This window comes from Capricornis sumatraensis, chromosome 3, assembly GCF_032405125.1.
Source record: "Capricornis sumatraensis isolate serow.1 chromosome 3, serow.2, whole genome shotgun sequence".
NCBI lineage: Eukaryota > Metazoa > Chordata > Mammalia > Artiodactyla > Bovidae > Capricornis > Capricornis sumatraensis.
This window is the reverse complement of record NC_091071.1, coordinates 70,784,146-70,809,025: the sequence shown is the minus strand read 5'-3', so window position 1 is coordinate 70,809,025 and position 24,880 is coordinate 70,784,146. Positions and strand designations below refer to the sequence as shown.

The 24,880-nt window shown below is 37.1% G+C and overlaps 1 protein-coding gene across 1 annotated transcript in view; it reads left to right on the top strand.

The window, feature by feature from the left end:
- The window catches only part of UBR3 (ubiquitin protein ligase E3 component n-recognin 3), a 196,147-nt gene that overhangs the window by 121,456 nt on the left and 49,811 nt on the right, over positions 1-24,880 (top strand). Inside the window, exons 25-27 of the mRNA XM_068967177.1 lie at positions 7,905-8,054; positions 14,776-14,909; positions 20,960-21,070. Coding sequence (XP_068823278.1) covers positions 7,905-8,054; positions 14,776-14,909; positions 20,960-21,070 — 395 coding nt within the window. The remainder of the gene's footprint in view (positions 1-7,904; positions 8,055-14,775; positions 14,910-20,959; positions 21,071-24,880) is intronic.

Sequence of the window (24,880 nt, the reverse complement as noted above, 5' to 3'; positions counted from 1 at the left end):
GGATTCTGGACCATTCAGATTTGTATATTCCTTTTATTTATAACTCATTCCCTTCCCAGAGAGATCTGTTTGACCCCTGAAACCTGTTTGAGATCTCATTTTCATACTTTGCTCAAGATAAAAATTGCAGAGTTATATGTCTCACTGCCTCTGATTACTCTCTGCATTTACGTGTGACATATATATTATTATGAACACATGAAGCAGAGTCCACACCTGAGGTAATATTTATCTTTAATATAGACACAATTTAATCTCAGTCCAGTCCTCTGCTTTGTCAGATGCCTTTTGTCTTTTTGCCTTATTTCCCATCTGTGTTACTATTGTAAGCATTCTGTAGTTGTTTCTTTTTTCTTTTTTTTTTAATTTTTAATTTTTATTTTTACTTTATTTTACTTTACAATACTGTATTGGTTTTGCCATACATTGACATGAATCTGCCATGGGTGTACATGAGTTCCCAATCCTGAACCCCCCTCCCACCTGTTTCTTTCTTATTTGGGCTTTATTTTTGTGTGTGAGAGATCTTCTCCTGAGATTTCTAGTCTTGTAACTTAGTATTTAAAGTATTTCAAATTTATAACATGCAGTACTTTATAAATCCTCAAATCAGTATTGTACATTAGTAGGTAAAAATTTAAGGACACTCTTCTCTCTGAATGCAACAGATTTCTACTTTGTGATTAGTATTCTTACTTATCTGTTGATAATTCCTTTTTGTAGTTATCAAGTTTCCTATATGAAAAGACTCAACCTTTGCAGTTCCTTCTCTCCTGATCACTATCCCTCATTGTTTATTTTTACTCGCCATCTAGGTATAGAAGTCATGGGCTTCCCAGGTGGCACAGTAGTAAAGAATCTGCCTGCCAGTGCAGGAGGTGCAAGAGACATGGGTTCAATTCCTGAGTTGGGAGGATCCCCTGGATCATGAAGTGGCAACCCACTCCAGTATTCTTGCCTGGAAAATTCCATGGACAGAGGAGCCCGGGGGGGGTCTGTAGTCCATGGAATCGCAAAGAGTCGGACATGACCTGAGCACCATTACCACCACAGGTGTAGAAGTCAGGTTGTTAGACCTTGATTCACTAAGGTTTATCAAACAGATATGGCTGAAATCCAACATAGTTGTTCAAGGGAGAGTTTAGATGCTTAATATAGAGTAAGAATGTATTTTGGAAATTATTTTCTGATCTTGAAGTGAAAGTTGCTCAGTCATGTCTGACTCTTTGCAACCCAGGCCAGAATACTGGAGTGGGTAGCCTTTCCCTTCTCCAGGAGATCTTCCGGACTCAGGAATCAAACTAGGGTCCCCTGCATAGCAAGCAGTTTCTTTACCAACTGAGCTGTGAGGGATCTTAAATGTACAGTATTTAATCGTACAAGTTATATGGTACAGAAGAACATAAAGAAGGATGAGTTTTATCCCTAATCTCACCATTGAGAAGACATATGTATTACAGATGATACTGTGTAATACAATTTTTTATCATGTCTTTTTGTCCAACATTTTAGCATAAACATGTTCCTATATTATTATTAAAATTCCTAGTAACTGTGGTTTTACTGCATTGGAGAGGTAGCATGTTGCGGTTATGATCATGGACTCTGGAGCATTACTGCCAAGTTCATATCACAGCCATTCCATTACCTGGAGTAATTTACTCTCTGCATTGGTTTTCACATAGTTAAACAGAGATCATTATACTACCTACCTCATACGGTTGTGGTGAAGACTGAATGTAATGGTACACATTTCAAACATTTAAAACAGTGCTTGGTGCATAAGTGTTTTTAAGTATTGGTTATTACTATTATTATTTTTATTCTATAATTTAATCATTCCATCATAATTTAATTTTAGTTTTTTTAAAAAATGTAATTATTGTAAACATTGTGTACACAAAACCTTTTCTGTATTTGAGTCTGGGTCTAATAGTATGAATTTGGGGGGATGATGATTATATATATGTATTTGTATGTTAACTATGTAACCAGCGCTGTGCTAAACACATTCTGTATATTGACTTATTTGTCTTGATAGACACATGAGATAGATGGCAATATTCCATACCTAAATTTAAGTTAAGAAATTTGTCTGAGGTTATACAGTGGTAAATGGTGGAGTCTGGGCTACTGATCAGCAAGCTTTGCCTGCTCTTTACTATTTCTCATATGTGAAGCAAACTGAGGGGAGTGAAGTCTCTCCCCTGCTTACTCCCCCAAGTTGGTAGCCTGGAGACAGAAAGGGACAGTTATGAGAATAGTTGCAAAGTGAGAATTAATAGACTGACGATTGATTGATTGAGGCTTAAGGTATAAGATAGAAGGATAGTCATCGTGTTTGCCAAGTTTTATTTATTTATTTTTAAATTAGAATGAAAAGAATACTTCTTTTCAAATAACTGAAACAAAAATCCTTGGTGTGACTCTGTTGGTCTAGCCTGATTATAAGGTTAGCTCCACTCCAGTCATATGAATCAAAAGTGGCGATGGTATGATTCTCTAAGCAAGAATTGAGTCCTGCTGTTAACAGATAAGATAATAAATACCAAGTGATAGGCTTCCCTGGGGGCTCAGATGGTAAAGGATCTGCCTGCAGTGCAGGAGACCCAGTTTCTACCCATTCAGTCCCTGGGTTGGGAAGATACCCTGGAGAAGAGAGTGGCTACCCACTCCAGTGTTCTTGCGTGGGGAATCACATGGACAGAGGAGCCTGGTGGGTTAGAGTCTTTGGGGGGTCACAAGGAGTCCCACATGGCTGAGTGACTAACACTTTCACTTCAGATAGAAATAGTAACTGTCTACAGTACCCATCCTTTAAGATTTCATTTGGAAACTTGGGTAGTCCATGCTTGAGCTGGCATGTGTCAGGATTTGGTTGACTTTTATTGTTGTTAGTTATGGAAAGAGCTGTTTGTTTCATTATTTAATAATACAGTTTAATTTGAGGTTTATCCTTCCATTTTTTTAAAACAATTTACATAAGAAAAAGAGAGGGTTGGGGATATAAATATATATTGAAATATAAAAATATTTATATCCCTAGTGTCCCCTTCTTAGGTAAATGTTAACATACTATGTATGTATGTTAACATACACTTCTTCTGCCTTGCTTTCTTCATTTAATGTTATATCCTGGAGATCCCATCATGCAGCATATAGAGATATTCCTTATTCTTTTTTCTACCTGTATGGTAGATCCCCACCCTCACCTCCCCCATCAATAGTTTATTCAAATAGTCTTCTATTATTGGACATTTGGGTTATTTCCAGTCTTTTGCAATATAAGTTGTACTGCAGTAAATATCTTTGTGGCATGTATCTTTATATATTTTGGTAATATATATGTAAGATACATTTCTATATGTGGGATTGCTGGGTCAGGGTAAACACATATGTAATTTTGCTACGTATTGCCAAATTACCCTTTTAAGGGTTGTACCATTTAGTATTTCCATCAACAGTGTGTCAGAACAGCAGTTTACCTACATCCTTGTTATTAGAATATGTTGTCAAACTTTTGTAGTTTTGCTAATCTTGTTGGTGAAAAGAAATGGTATCTGGTCTAGTTTTAATTAGCATTTCTCTTATTATGAAAAAGGATGCTCTTTACATCTTTAACTGCTTCTTTTTCCCTGACACATTTTTTTTTTTTTTTTGCTACTTTAGAGTTTGGTTGTATCATAAACTAGCCTCTTTGATATTCTTATATTTCCTTGGAATCAGGCACAGTTGTAGGCTTGCTTTCTTTTAGGTAAGACTGATCTGCTTGTGGCATTGGAATGCATAGAGTGCACTAGTCCTATTTATCTATTGCTGTTGGATCTATGTTATTCTTTTATAAATTACTATAAACTTTGCCCTATCACCTTGTGAAATTCTTATTCTCTCAACTGAATAGAAACAAACTGAATTTCTTTTCACTTAAATTAGAAAGCAGATCTTGTGGATAGAATACTTTTCTATGTTGGTTGTTCTGATCATAAATTTGTTCACTTTTGAGGGTAGTGCTGTATCTGTCATTTTAAGTCAGTCATCTGTGATGTGGTGTATTAAACAATACAACCCACAAATATAAATTTTGTTTTGGTTATTTGTTCCATAAATAAGACACACACTGATATCAAGCCAAAACATTTAAAAATATATATGCTTAACATATACAAAGCTGTATGAAAGCAAAGCTGATCATTTCTTCCTACCTTCTCTTTTAAATCTCAACCCTTTGGGGTAAACCATTATAAATAGGCTTTCTTGTTTCATATGAATACATATAAAATTATGTAAATGGATTTGTTTCTATTTGTCTTTCCTGAAATAAAATTTTACTATATATAATGCTATGTAGTTTGCTTCGCCTCCCCTTCTTTTCTTTTTCCAAGAGGCAGAGCATCTGGGATCTTAGTTCCCTAACCACAGATTGAACTGCCACCTGCATCAGGAGCAAGGAGTTTTAACCATTGGATCACCAAGGAAGTCCCATGTTTCCTTTTTAAAATAATTGAAATATAGTTGGTGTACAGTATTATATTAGTTTCACGGGTGTGTATGTGTGTGCATGCTCAGTCGCTCAGTCGTGTCCAGCTCTTTGTGACCCCATGGACTGTAGCCAGCCAGCTTCCTTTGTCGATGGGATTTTCCAGATAAAAATACCGGAGTGGGTTGCTATTTCCTCCTCCAGGGGATCTTTCTGGCCCAGAGCTTGAACCCACATCTCCTGTGTCTCCTGCATTGGCAGGGAGATTGTTTACCACTGAGCCGCCTGGGAAGCTCAGTTTCAGGTGTACTACTTTGTAATTTGGTATTTGCATACATTATGAAATGACCATAATGCTACCCAAATGAGATGGTTAACGTCCATATAAGCAATAATTGATCATATTGATATTATATACCATTGATATGATGTTGATGAGAATGGTACTTTGCCTTTGTGGTCCTCCTCACTTATAACCATAACCTCAGACTAATCTTGAGAAAAGTATCAGACAAGTTACAGTTGAGGAATGTTGTACAGAGTACCTGATCAGTACTTCTCAAAACTTTTAAGGTCATCGAAACAACAGTTTCTTAAGAAACTGCCACAGCTAAGAGTAGCCTAAGGAGACATGACAACTAAATTTAATACGCTGTTCTGGATGGGATCTTCAAAAAAAAAAAGAGGGGGCATTAGGTAGAAACTAAGGAAATCTGAAGAAAATATGGACTTTAATTTATCAGTATTATATCAATAAAATTGCTCAATAATATATCAATATTAGTTCATTGTGATAGTCATATCATGCTAATGTAAGATTTAAGGGGAAACCAGGTGTGAGGTTGATGAGAACTCTTTGTAGTGGCTTCAAAACTTTTCTGCAAAACTAAAATTATATTTAAATGATATATTTTTAAAATGGAATGAGAAGTCCCTCTCTATACCAAGTTAAAAAAAAAGCAGAGGAAAGTAAGAATGTTAGTAGTAAAAATGATGACCAGATCAGGACAGTACTGTACATCTTTACCAGAATTAATGATATTGCACAGCAGGAGTTTTGCAATTGTGGCAGTTGTCACGGGCTTCCAGCAGAAAGCAGTAAGCTCCAGTAGCATGTTTAGTTTATGAGTAGTAATTTACCTAGTAAGATCCGAGCAAATACTCAGTTGTAGTTAAAAGTTAAAGTGTATTATATGTTCTTAAAACCAAGGATCAATTTATGCAGTAAAGAAGATTCTCTGTGCCTGCCCCTAGGCTGCAGACCACACTTTGCCCTGTGATACTTCTTTTTTTAATTTGTTTATTTTTAATTGGAAGATAATTGCTTTACAATATTGTGTTGGTCTCTACTATACATCAACATGAATCAGCCATAGGTATACATACGTCCCCCTCCCTCTTGAATCTCCATCCCACCTCCCATCCCATCCTAGCCCTCTATGTTGTCACAGAGCACCTGATTTGAGTTCCCTGCGTCATACAGCAAATTTCCACTGGCTAGCTGTTTTACATATGGTAATGTATATGTTTCCATACTGCTCTCAGTTCATCCCACCCTCTCCTTCCCCCACTGTGTCCATAAGTCTGTTCTTTATGTCTGCATCTCCATTGCTGTCCTGCAAATAGATTCCATATATATGCGTTAATGTACAATATTTGTTTTTCTCTTTCTGACTCACTTCAGTCTGTCTAACAGGCTCTAGGCTCATCCACTTCATTAGGAGTGACTCAAATGTGATTGTATTATGGCTGAGTAACATTCCATCGTATATATGTACTACAGCTTCTTTATGCATGAACATGGGTTGTTTCCATGTCCTAGCTACAGGGAACATTGGGGTACATGCGTCTCTTTCAGTTTTGCTTTTCTCAGTGTCCGTGCCCAGTACTGGGATTGTTGGGGCATATGGTAGTTTTGTGTTTAGTTTTTTAAGGAATCTCCATACTGTTCTTCATAGTGGCTGTGTCAATTTACATTCCCACCAACAGTGCAAGAGATTTCCCTTTTCTCCAGATACTTGTGTTTTGCAGTTGTCTGTTCCCCAGCATAGGCATAAGGTTTCCAAGCAAAAACATATTTCCCATGTTCTGAGGGCACTAAATATATCATCCCTATATCATTTTCCCATTCTTTCCTCCTTTCAGCCACAAAAATCCATAAACACAAAAACAAAGCATGTTCTAAGAATGATCTGATAGTTGGTTGGTTGGGACTGGCCTGAGCTGGTAGGACAACTGGGCTCTGTTCCAGGTGGGCTGTCTCCTTCTCCAGTAGGCAACCCCAGACTTATTCTTAAATAAGTGGTATGACTGAGAGGGAGAGATAGAGAGATACTAGGGGAGAGATACTGAGGGAGAATATACGAGACCACTTTAAGCTTTAGATCTCTTCATTGGCTTATTTAAAATTTCCATTAATCTTGCACATTATCCAAAGTTCTATTTTAGGTTTCACCCCTTTTCCTCTCAGTCTTAATAAATATCTGTTATATATTTATCTGCAGGAAATCTTATTAAAACATATTTAAACTTGACATCTTTCTTTTTCTGTTTTTTTTTACATATTTATTTAGATATGCCTCCATCTTTTAAACATGTCATAAATAATTTCTGCTTCTTTGATCTTCCCAATCCCCTCTACTCCTTTCTTTTGCCACTATGAATTTTTATCTGAAATGGTTATTGACTCAGTATTTTATTTCTTGCTGTTAATGACATATCACCAAAGGATTGCTCTTATTTTCTATTATAGTTTTGTTTTATTATATGTATGGTCATATTGAAATGTTTATCCTATATAAATACATATTGATAATTATTATCACTAAGATATAATCACTACAATTAAAAGAAAAAAGAAAAAGTTTTTTCCCCTTTTATCTCCTAGTAAATAAGAGCTGCCATGTTATTATAAATTTTCCCTCTGAAGTACTTCAAAGAAAATTAAAACAAATGACCTCTTCCTTATTTCCTTATTATAATATTAAAACAGTATTTTTAGATACAAATACCTTTGCATCTGTGTTTTTCATTTTAATGTTATGTATAGATACAACATTAGAAGAGTTCTTGTTGTTTTAGTCACTAAGTCACATCCAACTCTTTGTGACCCCATGGACTGTAGCACACCAGGCTTCTCTATCCATGGGATTTCCCAGTCAAGAATACTGGAGTAGGTTACCATTTCCTCTTCAAGGGGATCTTCCCAACCCAGGAATCAGAAGTCTTTCATAACATCCATTCTTTGTAATTTTGTCTTTTATGAGTAAACATTTTATTTTAGCAAGATAATTTTCCCATAGTTTTATTACTATATAATTTGATACTGAAGTTCCAAATTATTTGAGCTTGATTTGTTTTTTTTTCATAATTTTATTAAAGAGAGATTTTCTTTTCAGGAATTAAGATTGCAACTTTTTTTCCTCAGATTCTCCAGAGAGTGATATTCCTATGGAGATCACCACAGCAGAACCTCAAGTTTCTGAGGCAGTATATGATTGTGTTATTTGTGGACAGAGTGGGCCCTCCTCTGAAGACAGACCTACAGGATTGGTTGTCCTGTTACAAGCATCCTCAGGTAAAAATCAAAGTAATTTTAAGTGGGAACTTTTTTAGAGATGAAGTATTTGCAACAGATTAGTAAATCTGCCAAAGAAAAGCTAGATTTTTGTTTAGATATAACTGTAGATCTGTATAGCAAGGATGTTTTTAGGTTTTTTTTAGCAAAGATTCTTAATCTGGTTTTATCTCTCTTTCTTGGCATGTTGAAAGAAGCCTTTAAGAGAGATCTCTCTGTATGTTACATAGTCTTTTTCTTTATAGTGTGATGGAATCTTACCAATGCCGGGTGGCCAAAAACTGAGTTCAGCTTTCTTGGCAACTTGATTATTCTAATATCTAGAAACATTTAAGTCCAGAAATAGTCAGTTTAAATATTTTAATTATATAAGACATACTCAGGTTGCCTTGCCCTTGTTTCTTGAGCATAGAAGCAGTCATTCTTGTAACAGCCTGCCAATTGACATTTGCAAATCTCAGAGTTAAAATAATGTTTTTAAAAATTTGAAGGATTTGACTGAATATTCTCTATTCTCTGCCATACTGAAGTATTTTGAGTAGTGATAAATATTACACTCCAGATCCAATGAGAGTACTCTTTTTCAATAAGAGTATGTGTGAAGCAAAGTAAATAAAAGACTTATATATTTCTCCAGGGCATTTTTTTTTCTATGGTGTTTACTCTGAATTAGTAGAGTAGAAAGAGTTAGGTATAAGAAATTCCTCTGAACTCAGATACAGGTTCAGTTCACTTCAGTTCAGATGCTCAGTCTGACTCTTTGCAACCCTATGGACCACAGCATGCCAGGCCTCCCTGTCCATCACCAACTCCCAGAGTTTACCCAAACTCATGTCCATTAAGTCAGTGATGCCATCCAGCCATTGCATCCTCTGTCATCCCCTTCTCCTCCTGCCTTCAGTCTTTCCCAGCGTCAGGGTCTTTTCAAATGAGTCAGCTCTTCGCATCAGGTAGCCAAAGGGTTGGAGTTTCAGTTTCAACATCAGTCCTTCCAATAAACATTCAGGACTGATTTCCTTTAGGATGGACTGGTTGAATCTCCTTGCAGTCCATGGGACTTTCAAGAGTCTTCTTCAACACCACAATTCAAAAGCATCAATTCTTTGGCGCTCAGCTTTGTTTATAGTCCAACTCTCACATTCATACATGACCACTGGAAAAACCATAGTCTTAACTAGATGGACCTTTTGCTGCAAAGTAATGTCTCTGCTTTTTAATAAGCTGTCTAGGTTGGTCATAACTTTTCTCTCAAGGAGTAAGTGTCTTTTAATTTCATGGCTGCAGTCACCATCTGCAGTGATTTTGGAGCCCAAAATATAAAGTCTGTCACTGTTTCCCCATCTATTTGCCATGAACTGATGGGACCGGATGCCATGATCTTTGTTTTCTGAATGTTGAGCTTTAAGCCAACTTTTTCACTCTCCTCTTTCACTTTCATCAAGAGGCTCTTTAGTTCTTCTTCACTTTCTGCCATAAGGGTGTTGTCATCTGCATATCTGAGGTTATTGATATCTCTCCCAGTAATCTTGATTCTAGCTTGTGCTTCATCCAGCCCAGCGTTTCTCATGATGTCCTCTGAATAGAAGTGAAATAAACATGGTGAAAATACACAGCGTTGACGTACTCCTTTTCCTATTTGGAACCAGTCTGTTATTCCATGTCCAGTTCTAACTGTTGCTTCCTGACCTGCATACAGATTTCTCAAGAGGCAGAACAGGTGGTCTGGTATTCCCATCTCTTTCAGAATTTTCCACAGTTTATTGTGGTCCACACAGTCAAAGTCTTTGGCATACTCAATAAAGCAGAAATAGATGTTTTTCTAGACCATTCAGGTATGACCTAAATCAAATCCCTTACAATTATACAGTGGAAGTGAGAACTAGATTTAAGGGACTAGATATGATAGACAGAGTGCCTGATGAACTATGGACGGAGGTTCGTGACATTGTACAGGAAACAGGGATCAAGACCATCCCCAAGAAAACGAAATGCAAAAAAGCCAAATGGCTGTTTGAGGAGGCCTTACAAATAGCTGTGAAAAGAAGAGAAGCAAAAAGCAAAGGAGAAAAGGAAAGATCTACCTATTTGAATGCAGAGTTCCAAAGAATAGCAAGGAGAGATAAGAAGGCCTTCCTCAGTGATCAGTGCAAAGAAATAGAGGAAAAGAATAGAATGGGAAAGACTAGAGATCTCTTCAAGAAAATTAGAGATACCAAGGGAACATTTTATGCAAAGATGGGCTCGATAAAGGACAGAAATGGTATGGACCTAACAGAAGCAGAAGAGATTAAGAAGAGGTGGCAAGAATACACAGAAGAACTGTACAAAACAGATCTTCATGACCCAGATAATCACAATGGTGTGATCACTCACCTAGAGCCAGACATCCGAGAATGTGAAGTCAAGTGGAACTTAGGAAACATCACTACAAACAAAGCTAGTGAATTCCAGTTGAGCTATTTCAAACCCTAAAAGATGATGCTGTGAAGGTGCTGTACTCAGTATGCCAGCAAATTTGGAAAACTCTGCAGTCGCCACAGGACTGGAAAAGCTCAGTTTTCATTCCAAAAAGAAAGGCAATGCCAAAGAATGCTCAAACTATGGCACAATTGCACTCAACTCACATGCTAGCAAAGTAATGCTCAAAATTCTCCAAGCCAGACTTCACCAGTAGGTGAACAGTGAATTTCCAGATGTTCAAGCTGGTTTTAGAAAAGGCAGAGGAACCAGAGATCAAATTGCCAATTTCCTCTGGATCATCGAAAAAGCAAGAGAGTTCCAGAAAAACATCAATTGCTTGACTTAATCTGGCCAAGGTTGTTGCTTTCTTTTAAATATAGAGGTAATAGTGACTTTCGAGGATTGTCATGTTGGTTAAGTAATGTAATATAGGTAAAAGGGTCTAATATGGTGCCTGGTAGATTAGTTTTTTTGTCTTATTACTCTTGTTTAAATATGAAATTGATCTGTGAAAAACAGGACAATAGAGCCATCTAGATGAGAAATGCCTATTATAAGTAAAAGGAAATGTGTTGGAGTACTGACTAATTTCACAGCTGCTTATCTTTTTCTACTGTTTTAAGGAATTCAGTTTATTAGATTGTTGCCACTTACTTGTCCCTCTATAACTTATTCACCAAGTACTGTATAATCATCAACTTAATGTTTTCTTTTATTCATTCATTCATTTCACGTGTATTTATTGATCATCGCTATTACAGTAAGAAGCAAAACAAAATATTATCTCTGCCCCAGTGAAGCTTATGTCATTATTTTGGACTGTTATCTGTTCATTGTTTTATATTTTTAAAGTTGCTTTGAGTTGTTACTTCATTTAATTCCTTTTTAGCAATTTTTTACTCTAAACTAGTTAACATTAGATAATTCCACTGTTCCAGAGCTCTTTTGTCATTTCAAGGTAGGAGGAAAAATAGAAGAAACTAGTATTAAAAGCTATTAAATCTCGAGTGATTTTAACTAGGAATTGTAGCAGGGAACATCTCTGGCTGTCTCCTTTCTTTCTGAGCCTCACCACCCTCTGAGATCCTCTCACCTTTTACCCCTCTTTACTTTTTCCTTACTTCTGAATTCTTTTTTTATTTTGTCTCTTCCCTCTTTCATCTTTGAATATGGAAAATTTTAACTATGTGGGGATGTAAAGAGACTAGTAAAATGTACCTCCACGTCCCCATCAATCTCTAACAGTGATTAACTTGTGACTAATTTTTCCTCCTAGAATTATTTGGAAGTAGATTCCAGACATCATTTTATTTCATCTATAAATATTTCACCATATCTGCTGAATAAAAAAGACTCATTTTTTTAAAACCACAGTCACTCCTGAATTACTCAGTTCCTCAATATCATCAACTATCTAGTCAGAATTCAAAATTCCCCAATTGTTTCTTATTTTATTTATTTATTTATTTATAGTTGTAGAGACTCCTTATAGTCTTTTAATTAATAGAGTCCCTTCTTATCTTTTCCTGTGCCTGTCATTCTGCCCCTCCCCCACCACACACACCCCAAAATGCACTTTGCTATTTGAAGAAATTGGGTCATTGAACATTTTTTTATTAGTATCTTTAATTGAAGTATAGTTGATTTACAATGTTTATGTTAATTGCTGCTGTACAGCAAAATGGTTCAGTTATACACACACACACACATATACACACACATTCTTTTTTAAAAGTATTCTTTCTGTTATGATTTACCATGGGATATTGAACATATAGTTCTTTGAGCTATGCAGTAGGACCTTGTTGTTATCCGTTCTATATATGAAGCTCGTATCTGCTAACCCCAGCCTCCCACTGCAGCCCTCCTTCAGCTCTCTCCCTTGGCACCCACCAGTCTGTTCCATTTCTCTTTCATAGATAGGCTCATTTGTGTCATGTTTTACATTCCACATATCAGTGAGATCACATGGTATGTCTTTCTGACACGCTTTACTTAGCATAATAATCTCTGATTGCAGCCATGTTGCTGTAGGTGGCATTATTTTGTTCTTTTTTATGACTGAGTAGTATTCCTTTGTATATACGTACCGCATCTTATTATGCATTCCTCTGGTGATGAACATGTAGGTTGCTCCACATCTTGGCTGTTGTGAACACTGCTGCTGTGAACACAGGGGTGCATGTATCTTTTTGAATGATAGTTTTGTCTGGGTATATGCCCAGGAGTGGGATTGCTGGATCATATTGTAATTCCACTTTTAGTTTTCTGAGGACCTTCATAATGTTTTCCACAGTGGTTATAGCAGTATAACTATACTGTGTATAGCAATGTACCAATACTATATGTAGCACTATACCACCAACCTTGTAGGAGAGTCCCCTTTTCTCCACACCCTTTCCAGCATTTGTTATTTGTAGACTTTTTAATGATGGCCATTCTGACTGGTTTGAGATGGTACCTCACTGCAATTTTGATTTGCATTTCTCTAATAGTTAGGGATCTTGAGCATCTTTTCATGTGCCTGTTGGCCTGTCTTTGAATAAATGTCTGTTTTGGTCTTCTGCCATTTAAAGAATTAAGACTATTCCTCCTTAGATTTTTCCAGAAGAGAAAAAAAAAAAAATGAAAAGAGAGAAGGGAACACTTCTTAACTCATTCTCTGAGGTCAGCACTACCTTGATACCAAAGCCATATAAGGATTTCAAAAGAAAAGAAAGTGATAGACCTGTATCCCTTATGAGTAAAGATGTAAAAGTCTTTGACAAAATTCTAGCTAACCAAGTTCGGCAGTTTATTAAGAGGATTGCACATCATGGCTAATTATATTTTAGTTTCTAGCATCTACTCGCTTTTGTCTATTCTTTCTGCTGCTGCTGCTGTTATAAATCTCCCCAGACCTTGGGGCCCACAGCTCTGTGCCTGATATTTCCTTCTCTAAGAATGACTTATTGAGTCTTAGAGTAATGTGTGGCACTTCATGCTTATACCCACCCCCCTTCCTTGTTGTGTGGTATGTGTTTTACAATTATAAAAATACCTCTTTTCCCAACTTTTCATTTTGACCAACTTTTACATCTACAGAAAAGTTGAAAAGCCTTCACCTGTACTCACTGATTGCTAGCATATTTCCATGTTTATGTTTTCTTTCCCATACTTTTCTATACACAGACACACACACACGGACATTTTTATCCCTAAATACTTCAGGATGTATCACCTAAGAATAAAGATATTCTTTTATACAACCTTAGTACCAATCATACTGAATAAATTTAATAAGAATAAAATCAAATATTCTGTGTTCAAAGTCTCCCAATAATATTTTATATACCAGATATATATTTTTCTTGTTCCAAGAGCCAAGTGAAGATCATGTGTTGCAGTTAGTTATCATTTCTTGTTAGTCTCCTTTAATCTGAAACAGTTTCTCCAGGCATTTAAAAAAATTTTGAAGAGTTCAAGTCTATTCTGTAGACTGTCTCTTTTTCTGGATTTATGTGATTGTTTCCCTGTTATTGGGCTTCCCTTGTGGCTTAACTGTTAAAGAATCTGCCTGCAGTGCGGGAGACCTGGGTTCAATCCTTGGGTTGAGGAGATCCCCTGGAGAAGGGAACGGCTATCATCCACTCCAGTATTCTTGCCTGGAGAATTTGATGGATTGTATAGTCCATGTGGTTGCAAAGAGTCAGACATGACCGAGTGACTCTCACGTTTGCTTTCCCTGTTATTAGATTAAAGGTAAACATTTTTGGCAGTGGTAGTATTATGATGCTGTTCCTTCCCACTGCATCACATCGAGAGACTCATAGTGATAGTTTGTTCCATTATTGGTGATGTTAACCACGTTTAATCACTTGGTTGGTATTCTGAGAGTCTAACATTATACCCTTTTACTTCCTCTTCCCTGCCTGAATCAATTAACGTGTTACCTGTTTTCGTCGTCATTCTTGAATTTGGCTAGTCAGAATTCCTTTAGGTCCCCACTCAGTGCTTGGATACCTCTTTGCTCTTTACACACAATTCCAGGCTTACTTTGCCCTTCTTGCCAACCCTGATGTTATTTTAAAAAAGAAACATTCACATATTAAAAGTTTATTTACTCTGTAGAAGAAAATTAGGATATCACTTTTTTTAGGTCTTTAAAAATATTATAATAGTGAAAAATTAAGAAGCCTATGGTAACTAACTCCGCTTTTCTTGGTGAATAAAGTCCACGTTAGTTTTTTTTAACGGGTTCTTATCTCTGTTGTTAATATAGTTTTGGGGCAGTGTCGTGACAACATTGAGCCAAAAAAGTTGCCTATCTCTGAAGAGGAGCAGATATACCCCTGGGATACATGTGCAGCAGTTCATGACGTGAGGCTTTCATTATTACAACGTTATTTTAAGGATGTAAGTATTCTTTTTATTAAATGGTATTTTTGTCTGTGATGGATATTTCTCTCCAAAGTTATATATTTTTCTTCAACCAAATGTCTTTCTGACTTGGAATATGGAAGTTTATTAGAAAAAAATTAGTATGTGGATAGTAATAAATAGAAGTCAGTTAACACATAAAAATTTCAGGTTTCAAATATTATGCCTTTGTTTTGAATGTTGTTTATTATAAGATATACAAATTCAGTTCAGTGGAATGATAAGTTTATATTACCATTTTATATACTTTTATGTATTATTTTATACATGTTATAAAAACTTTAGATGTGGCACTTAAGTTTTATGAAGATTTTTGCTTCTGCCTTTTTCATTTAAAGATACACAATAAAGTCTCATGATGCTTTGATATGCAGAGTAGGGCAGATTTATCATGGCTTCTACGATTTCTTGTTGTGAACTTGGTGGATTTTTTTCCCCTGGCTCTTTGTACTTTGTGGCTCCAGCTCTCAGGTATTCATAAGACTTAGATCAACTCAGTTTATTTAGTAGCGGCAACATTGTTAACTTCTTTGTAAAATTTTGATACTGTTTTTTAAATTTCCTGAGGGGTTATCAAATGGGAATTCCTTTCACCTGTTGTTATTTGACTCTGCTGTATTTTGAGTTAAGTAACATCTGTTAATAACTTAAAATACTTAAAATATAAAATGAAGCATTATTTTTAGTTATATATATATACACACATATATATAAAAATGTGTATTAGTAGATTTCCAAATATAATTTCTTGATGTACATGATGTAATAAATTAAATGAAAGCAGCTAGTAGGATATGTGGCAGACAGAATACTTATATAGAATAAACAGTAACTGATCTAATGTGGTAAGAGTCAGAGTAGAGTGTGGGTCACTAGTCTGGATTAAGGATGTTTCCAGTGGATTCTGGAGGAGATGGTAACTCTAGATAGGGAGGTGTTAGGTAGAGTAGAAAGAATTTCAGATGAGGAAAACTGGGACTTTGTTCTGATTCTGCCATTTCTTAGCAATGTGAGCTTGACCAAACACTCTCTCAGTTACCTCATCTGTAAAATAGGGCTCATAATGGTCTTTCATGCAGTAACCCAAAAGATCATTTTACATGTTATAAAGGTCAGTATAAAGGTAAAGTGGTATTTCTAATTTTCAAGTTACCTATTTAGGAGGGCTTGTTAGGCCTTATTAAGCAGTTTGGGTTAGGTAATGCGGATAATGCTTCTGTATATTTTCAGAGACTTTAAAATGAAATGATTATTTGGAAATAAGAAGTCTTTGTATATATACATGCATACATATATGTATACACAGACACACTTTCATACGTTTTCTTTATTGTTTCTTCAGGTTTTCTGCAGCATGTGTATATATGTATATAGCTTTACTAACTGGAGACCAATTAATATCTTCATTTTGGAGAAAATTGTGCTGAATTCTACTTTTGCAGAAATTTAGTGCCAACTTTATTTAGTTTTTTTTTTTTTTCCTGATGTAATCCTGGTTTTAATGTCAGCATTTTGAATCACTTTAGAGTAAATGAGTAAAGATGGATCCTAAGGCCAAATAGAAAATAAAAATAACTTAGTCAAAAGATAACTCAAACCTAAGGTCATAATAATTTGAGGGAAGGGGAGATCTAATAAAGGAGAGAAAAAGTAGCATATCTCTTCTTGCAGTCAGAAAAGCTATTCATTTCTAAGGAAAAAAACCACTTTTTTTAAAAAAAAGCTGTGAACTGATAGTTGAACTGGATTGAATCTGTTTTGTTTTCGTGATTGTGAGGTTTTATTTCTTCTTCATAAGTACTTTCGTGTACTTCATAATGGCTGTTTTACTTATAAATAGTGTGTTCCCTGGACCTCTGGAGGTCTAGGGCCATTTTTTTCTATTGGTTTTATAATCCCTTCAGGGCTTCCCAGGTGGCTCAGTGATAAAGAATCCTCCTGTCAATGCAGGAGATGTGGGTTTAATCCCTGGGTCAGAAAGATCTCCTGGAGAAAGAAATGGCAACCCACTCCAGTATTCTTGCCTGGGAAATCCCATAGACAGAGGAGCCTGAAGGGCTACAGTCCATGGGGTCATAAGAAAATCATATGTGATCTAGTGACTAAACAACAACAGGTGTGAAGGTGTGGAAGTTGCTCAGTTGTGTCCAACACTTTGTGACCCCATGGACTGTGTAGCCCGCCAGGCTCCTCTGTCCATGGAATTCTCCAGGCAGGAATACTGGAGTGGGTTACCATTCCCTTCTCCAGGGCATTTAACATATGCTTGGGTATTGTGGATGCTTACTGGATTTCAGTTTTGTAGCCAGACCACATAGAGAAAAAGAGTTGTTACCAGTAGACACTGTTACTGAATATAGAATTAAACTGCATAAATTCTGCTCTCTTCATATCAAATGCATACTTTTTATAAGTTGACCTGTAGAATTTCAGTCATATAAGAGAGTGTGTTTACTAGTGAAGTTGGAAGTGTTATATATGAGAGCTATGACACTTACGTATAAATAGGGAAGGAGGGAACCTGAGCTTTGGAGTCAGATAGATCTGGGTTGAACTTGGGCTTTACCACTTTTAACTGAGTGCTCTTGGTCAGCTTTCAGTCCCTTTTTATTAAAAGAAATAAGATTGCTTACTGCATCAGTTCAGTTCAGTTCAGTCCAGTCACTCAGTCGTGTCCGACTCTTTGCAACCCCATTAATCGCAGCACGCCAGGCCTCCCTGTCCATCACCAGAGTTCACTCAAACTCATGTCCATCGAGTCAGTGATGCTATCCAGCCATCACATCCTCTGGCGTCCCCTTCTCCTTCTGCCCCCAAGCCCTCCCAGCATCAGAGTCTTTTCCAATGAGTCAGCTCTTCACATGAGGTGGCCAAAGTACTGGAGTTTCAGCTTTAGCATCATTCTTTCCAAAGAAATCCCAGGGCGAATCTCCTTCAGAATGGACTGGTTGGATCTCCTTGTAGTCCAAGGGACTCTCAAGAGTCTTCTCCAACACCACAGTTCAAAAGCATCAATTTTTTGGTGCTCAGCTTTCTTCACAGTCCAACTCTCACATCCATACATGACCACTGGAAAAACCATAGCCTTGACTAGACAGACCTTTGTTGGCAAAGTAATGTCTCTGCTTTTCAATATGCTGTCTAGCTGGGTCATACCCTTTCTTCCAAGGAGTAAGCATCTTTTAATTTCATGGCTGCAGTCACCATCTGCAGTGATTTTGGAGCCCAGAAAAATAAAGTCTGACACTGTTTCCACTGTTTCCACATCTATTTACCATGAAGTGATGGGACTGGATGCCATGATCTTCGTTTTCTGGATGTTGAGCTTTAAGCCAACTTTTTCACTTTCATCAAGTGGCTTTTTAGTTCCTCTTCACTTTCCCCTATAAGGGTGGTGTCATCTGCATATCTGAGGTTATTGATATTTCTCCCGGCAATCTTGATTCCAGCTTGTGCTTCTTCCAGCCCAGCGTTTCTCATGACGTACTCTGCATAGAAGTTAAATAAGCAGGGTGACAATATATAGCCTTGACGTACTCCTTTTCCTATTTGGAACCAGTCTGTTGTTCCATGTCCAGTTCTAACTGTTGCTTCCTGACCTGCATACAGATTTCTCAAGAGGCAGAACAGGTGGTCTGGTATTCCCATCTCTTTCAGAATTTTCCACAGTTTCTTGTGATCCACACAGTCAAAGGCTTTGGCATACTCAATAAAGCAGAAATAGATGTTTTTCTGGAAAAAGTTTTAATAAATATTGAGGTGAAGTTTCAGTGTTAAACAGTACAGAGATGGGCACATTATTGAAGGTTGGTCTTTCTGAAATGTAGGTCTCTTATTAGTAAATGATCTCTTGCTTTTTTTGACTTTAGCAAATTAAAAAAAGACATCTAACAGTTACATAGACAAATGGCATACTATTTTCAGTTTTAAAACTAACAGCTTATGTATTAAAAGGAAAGATTAATTATATTTTGTAGTACATTGTCAAAGAGAATAGCTTATTTGCTGCCTACCAACCATTCTAAAATGATCTAATACCCAAATCTGCTTCTACTTAAAGTGGCTCCAAAACATAAAACAGAGATGAGCAGGTCTCCTGTTGTTTTTCTGATAGGTAACAGTAGAAACCAGCTCACCTGCTGTGAGAATTTGATTTGTGCTGTCTTCTAATCGGCTAGAAAGGCATTTTATACTGTGTGATGCTTTTAACTTTCAGAAGCTCGTGAAGAGTCTTGAGTTAATATTAGAATTCTGTTTACTATTATTTAAGATGGTTTGGTCATCTAATAGGCTATTTTCCAACATAAAAGTAAAATTTAATAGTTTGCTCTGTTTTGATGGCTCTCAGATTTTTCATCATGTGCTGTCACTCATGCTAGACCTCGTACCTGATATTGCCCTGACTTGGCCATCTATTTGCTATAGACTCTAGAGGGCTTCCCTGGTGGCTCAGATGGTAAAAAATCCACCTGCAGTCCGTGGGTCAGGAAAATCCTCTGGAAAAGGGAATGGCTACCCACTCAGTATTCTGGCCTGGAGAATTCCATGGACAGAGGAGCCTGGCAGTCTACAGTCCATGGGGTCGCAGAGAGTTGGACATGACTGAATGATTTTCACTTTCACTAGAGGGTAAACTCAAGGTCAGGCTGAAATGCTGTTTGGCAGAGGCCAAATGAAAATTTAAAGAAACTTACTTTAGGAGGAAAAGTCTAGACTGTTTATACGTTGAAAAGAAGGAATTAGCAGAGAAGAAGTTTAAAGAGAAAGAGACGATGAAAGCAATTAATGTTCAAAATGCATTTCCAAAGGGTATGTAGTTTGCTTATATAATCTGGGTTCCTTTTTGTATTGTTTATTGTATTAGACCCATATAAATGTTTAGGCAGTTTTTAAATTCTCATGAGCAGATTTGTACTTTAGAAAGATGTGTGCAGGATCCATCATGGAGTTAAGAAAATTTATTTAAGAATTCTCTCCTCCACAACAGATCACATAGGCTTGACTGTTACAGTGGGAATAAAGAGAGAGAGGCCAAAATCATGAATTGTATAGGAGATAGATTTCATATAGTTTGGGAACTAATTATGTGGTATGAAGGAAAGGATGTGATGTAAATAACTTGTAGCTTTCTGATTTGGTGACTAAAACAGATGTAGAGTTTTTAAGCCAAGAGGAAGAGAAAGATTCATAGAGAAAATGAACATTTTTGACACATTGGTTTTATTTTATCTGCTGCTGCTGCAAAGTCACTTCAGTCGTGTCCGACTCTGTGTGACCCCATAGACGGCAGCCCACCAGGTTCCCCCATCCGTGGGATTCTTCAAGCAAGAACACTGGAGTGGGTTGCCATTTCCTTCTCCAGTGCATAAAGTGAAAAGTGAAAGGGAAGTCAAATTGGAGATTTCTGGTTGCCAACTGAGTATTTGTATCTGGCATGCAGGCAAGAGACCCAACTTGGAGAATAGTTGAATATGCTGATTAAGTTCACTCAGGGAGAATAGTTTTAATAAGAGGAAAGCATTAAGAATTGAACCTTGAGGAATTTAAATATTGAAGGGGCAGATGAAGGAAAAAAAAAAAAAGTCTTAAAAGGAGGCTTAAACCAAATGGTTAAAGAGACAGGAGAGAAACCAAAAGAGAGTGGCATTAAGGAAACAAGAGGGAAGTAAGCATTTGAAGAAGGCAGATGTTAAGGTTAGGTGTCACAGAGAAATCCAGTACCATGTAGAACAGGTAAAATAACCAGTGGCAGTATACTTTATTATATTTTATGAGGTAGAGAAAGGATGATTCACAATTTTTCTCTTTTTTTACAAGTATAATTATTTGGAAGGTAAAACTATCTTCCAGATTTAAAGATATTGCCTCAGGGTTATCAAGTCCGGTGTTCCTTTATATCACAGAAATACAAAGCCCACATAGGTATAACAATATGAAATGATTGAGAGGTTTAGGTAGATTTGTTTAGGTATGTTTCTGCTTCTTTAAAATTAATTATATCTTGTCTTTTTTTTTTTTTTTTTAAGAGTTCTTGTCTCTTGGCAGTATCAATTGGCTGGGAAGGAGGTGTTTATGTACAAACCTGTGGCCACACATTACATATCGATTGCCATAAATCTTATATGGAATCATTACGGGTAAGTTGATTGAAACATGTTCAATAAAGATGTTTGTGTCTTTCAGGGTATTAAATATTTTTTACAGCTTATATATCCTAATTCATCTTGGGTGATTATGATTGTCTTTAGAACTATTCAGCTTCACAGCTCTTGACCTCTTCAACTTCAGGGATTTCATTTTTTTACTTCACATTGGCAACTGACTTCCATGACTGTAGTTTTAGATTTTGCTACTTTAGCTCTAAAGTAGTAAGCTTTAATATACTACCATACCATTATGGTAGAGCACTTGTCAAAGTCTCTGTCTTCACCCTCATTAGTGTGTTTTGCTTCTGACCTCAGCATCTCTAGTCCTTTGTTGTTCAGTTGCTAAGCTGTGTCCAGCTCTTTGAGACCCCATGTACTGCATCCTACCTAGTCCTTCCCTGTCCTTCACTATCTCCTGGAGTTTGCTCAGATTCATGTCCACTGAGTTAGTGATACTGTTTAACCACCTCATCCTCTGCTGCCCTCTTCTCCTTACACTTTCAGTCTTTCCCAGCATCACGGTCTTTTTCAATGAGTCTCTTCACATCATGTGGCCAAAATACTGGCGCTTCAGCTTCAGCATCAGTCCTTCCCATGAATATTCGGAGTTGATTTCCTTTAGGATTGACTTGGTTTGAACTCTTTGCAGTCCAAGGGACTCGCAAGAGTCTTCTCCAGTACCACAATTTGAAAGCATCTATTCTTTTCGCCCCTTGCATTTGCCTAGTACACTAGCACTTTCCTCACCTCATTTTCTTGTACTATGTCCATTGTGCTGTTAATACTAGTCATTTAATACACCTCCTTTGACTTCATACCCAGGTAGCTGGCACTGTTAGAAAAATTGTAAAACTAAGCAGACTAGTACATATACACATCTGTGATTTCTTAAAATAGTGGCTCAGTTGGGGTCATGGACTGTGGATATTACTTATCAATTAATTTACCTGTCTTTGATCAATTCCCTCTCCTAGTCTCCTTAGCAACTATTCCAAACCTTTGCCTCCTCTATCCCAGACTCTTTGTCTAAATCCCAAGAAGCCTTTCCCCTCATCAGAGTCTGTTTCTTCCTAACTTGAGAATTTTTAAAATGATAGATCATGGTGTGCGGTAGGATAGGAAAGGCCATATAAACTGAGGGAAAAGGGAGGGACTAAAAGAGATAGGAGTTGACAGTCAAAATGTAAGGTGTTTGAATTTACTATTTTCTGATATGGACAGTTCTTTGTCCTTATAAGATAAGGGTGTGTCATGGTAACAGGTGCTAGGATAGAGTAGAGGTTGAAGCCATTGGAGCTGCTGATGTCAAGTAGCTGATGAGGTCATGAAACTATGTAAGATTGGTTGTCTACATGCACATTGAAATTGTATAAGAGGATGGCAAAAGTTGGAGTGATGAAGAACACGAATCTAGTTACTGAAGTCTTCGGATATTAAGGGCAATGAATGACAGTAAAAAGGAAGGAAAAGCGGTGATCTCTTTAAATGACCTGAGCCACACAGGGAATGCAAGAATAGTGATCTTGAGCCAGCACTGGAGGTGAGAAGGATACCGGTGTTTGAGGGATGTGAGAAAATGAGCAGTGCCTATTTGAGAGGGCTTCTGGGGGTGCTTTAGGAAGAAACCTAGTTTCACTCGAGACTAGGATGAAGACCTAGCAGTTTTAAAAATTATAGCTACAGAGAAGCTTGTCAAAGAATGTCCTTCAAATTACTAGTACCCTTGTCTCAAACCTTTTAGTACACTCTTCTTGTATATCTTTAAAACTCCTCACAAGTCTCCTTCTCTGGGAAGCCTTGTTTGTTGGATTTATCACACTGTTGTTTCTATTTGCTTTTAAATCGTCAGTAGCTTAAATGAAAATGTCTCTTAACTTTTTTTGCAGTCACATGATACAGCATTTGACACATGATAGCAGTTTAGTATGTGTTTCTAGAATTGAATTTAAGAAGACATAGTGTTAGATTTTTAAGGTCTTGAAGAAATGAATGTCACAAAGTAAAAAAGGTAGAATTCAGTTCTTTGACCAAAGTATTTGAGATCCAAGATACAGTGGAATGAATAATATGTTAAAGAGTTGGGAAACCTAACTTCATTTGGACATTGTCATTAACTATCTTTGTGAAAGCCTTTCAATCGTGTCCAACTTATTGTGACCTCGTGGACTGTACAGTCACGGAATTCTCCAGGCCAGAATACTGGAGTGGGTAGCCTATCCCTTCTCCAGGTGTTCTTCCCAACCCAGGAATCAAACTGGGGTCTCCTGCATTGCAGGCGGATTCTTTTACCAGCTGAGCTACCAGGGAAGCCCAAATATCTTTGTAACAGTGGGCAAATAAATTCATTTTTTTCTTTTTTGTACCCTTTTTTCTCATTATTTTTGTCTTGTTAGTAATAATGTTTATACTGTAGTATTCATGCATTTCTTTTAGTACATTAAAAACATTTTGAGATTAAATCGTTAGGTTAGTGGCAAAACAAGAGAGACTACTGGAAAAAAGAGTAAGATAGTGGTTAGAAATACACAATAGCAACAGCCTAAAAGAGCAGAATAGATGAAGGTGGTGTCAGGCAAAAGAAGGAAACAGATGTAGCAACCTGGATTCCTTCCTTAAACTCTGGTTGGCTAGCATATGTTGTAATCTCATGAACAAGAGTTTCCTCCTAGGCATATTTGCATTAGGTATCTTTGTTTCAACCAATTTTTCTTACCCCTCCTATCAGAAACATCTGAAGGGATGCTGAATTAATTCCCCTCCTTATCACTTTTCTGAGTATTTTAACTAAATCTTTTCCCTACCTGTTAAACCTAAATAAACTTAATGCATCAAGTCCAGTCAGTTTTGTTCAACTGTTAGAAATGTTAGAAGGTGTATCACATTTTTTTTTTAGACTTTCAGTCAGTTCAGTCGCTCAGTTGTATCTGACTCTTCGCAACGCCATGGACTGCGGCACGCCTGGCTTCCCTGTCCATCGCCAACTCCTGAAGCCTGCTCAAGCTCATGTCTATCAAGTTGGTGATGCCATCCAACCATCTCATCCTCTGTTGTCCCCTTCTCCTCCCACCTTCAATCTTTCCCAGCATCAGGATCTTTTTCAAATGAGTCAGTTCTTTGCATCAGGTGGCCCAAGTACTGGAGCTTCAGCATCAGTCCTTCCAATGAATATTCAGGACTGTTTTCCTTTAGGATTGACTGGTTTGATCTTCTTGCAGTTCAAGGGACTCTCAAGAGTCTTCTTCAACACCACAGTTCAAAAGAATCAGTTCTTCGGCACTCAGTCTTATGGTTCAACTCTCACATCCATACATGACTACTGGGAAAACCATAGGTTTGACTAGATGGACCTTTGTTGGCAAAGTAATGTCTCTGCTTTTTAATATGGTGTCTAGGTTGATCATAGCTTTTCTTCCAAGGAGCAGGCATCTTTTAATTTCATGGCTGTGGTTACCATCTGCAGTGATTTTGGAGCCCCCAAAATAAAAAGTCTGTCACTGTTTCCATTGTTTCCCATCTATTTGCCATGAAGTGATAGGACCGGATGCCATGATCTTAGTTTTCTGAATGTTAAGCTTTAAGCCAACTTTTTCACTCTCCTCTTTCACTTTCATCAAGGGGCTCTTTAGTTCTTCTTCACTTTCTGCCATAAGGGTGGTGTCATCTGCATATCCGAGGTTGAGATTTCTCCCGGCAATCTTGATTCCAGCTTGTGCTTCATCCAGCCTGGCATTTTTAGGCTTATATACTCTCAAAAGCTTGTCTATTCTGCCTCCAGTGACATGAGCACTGGGATAATCTTTG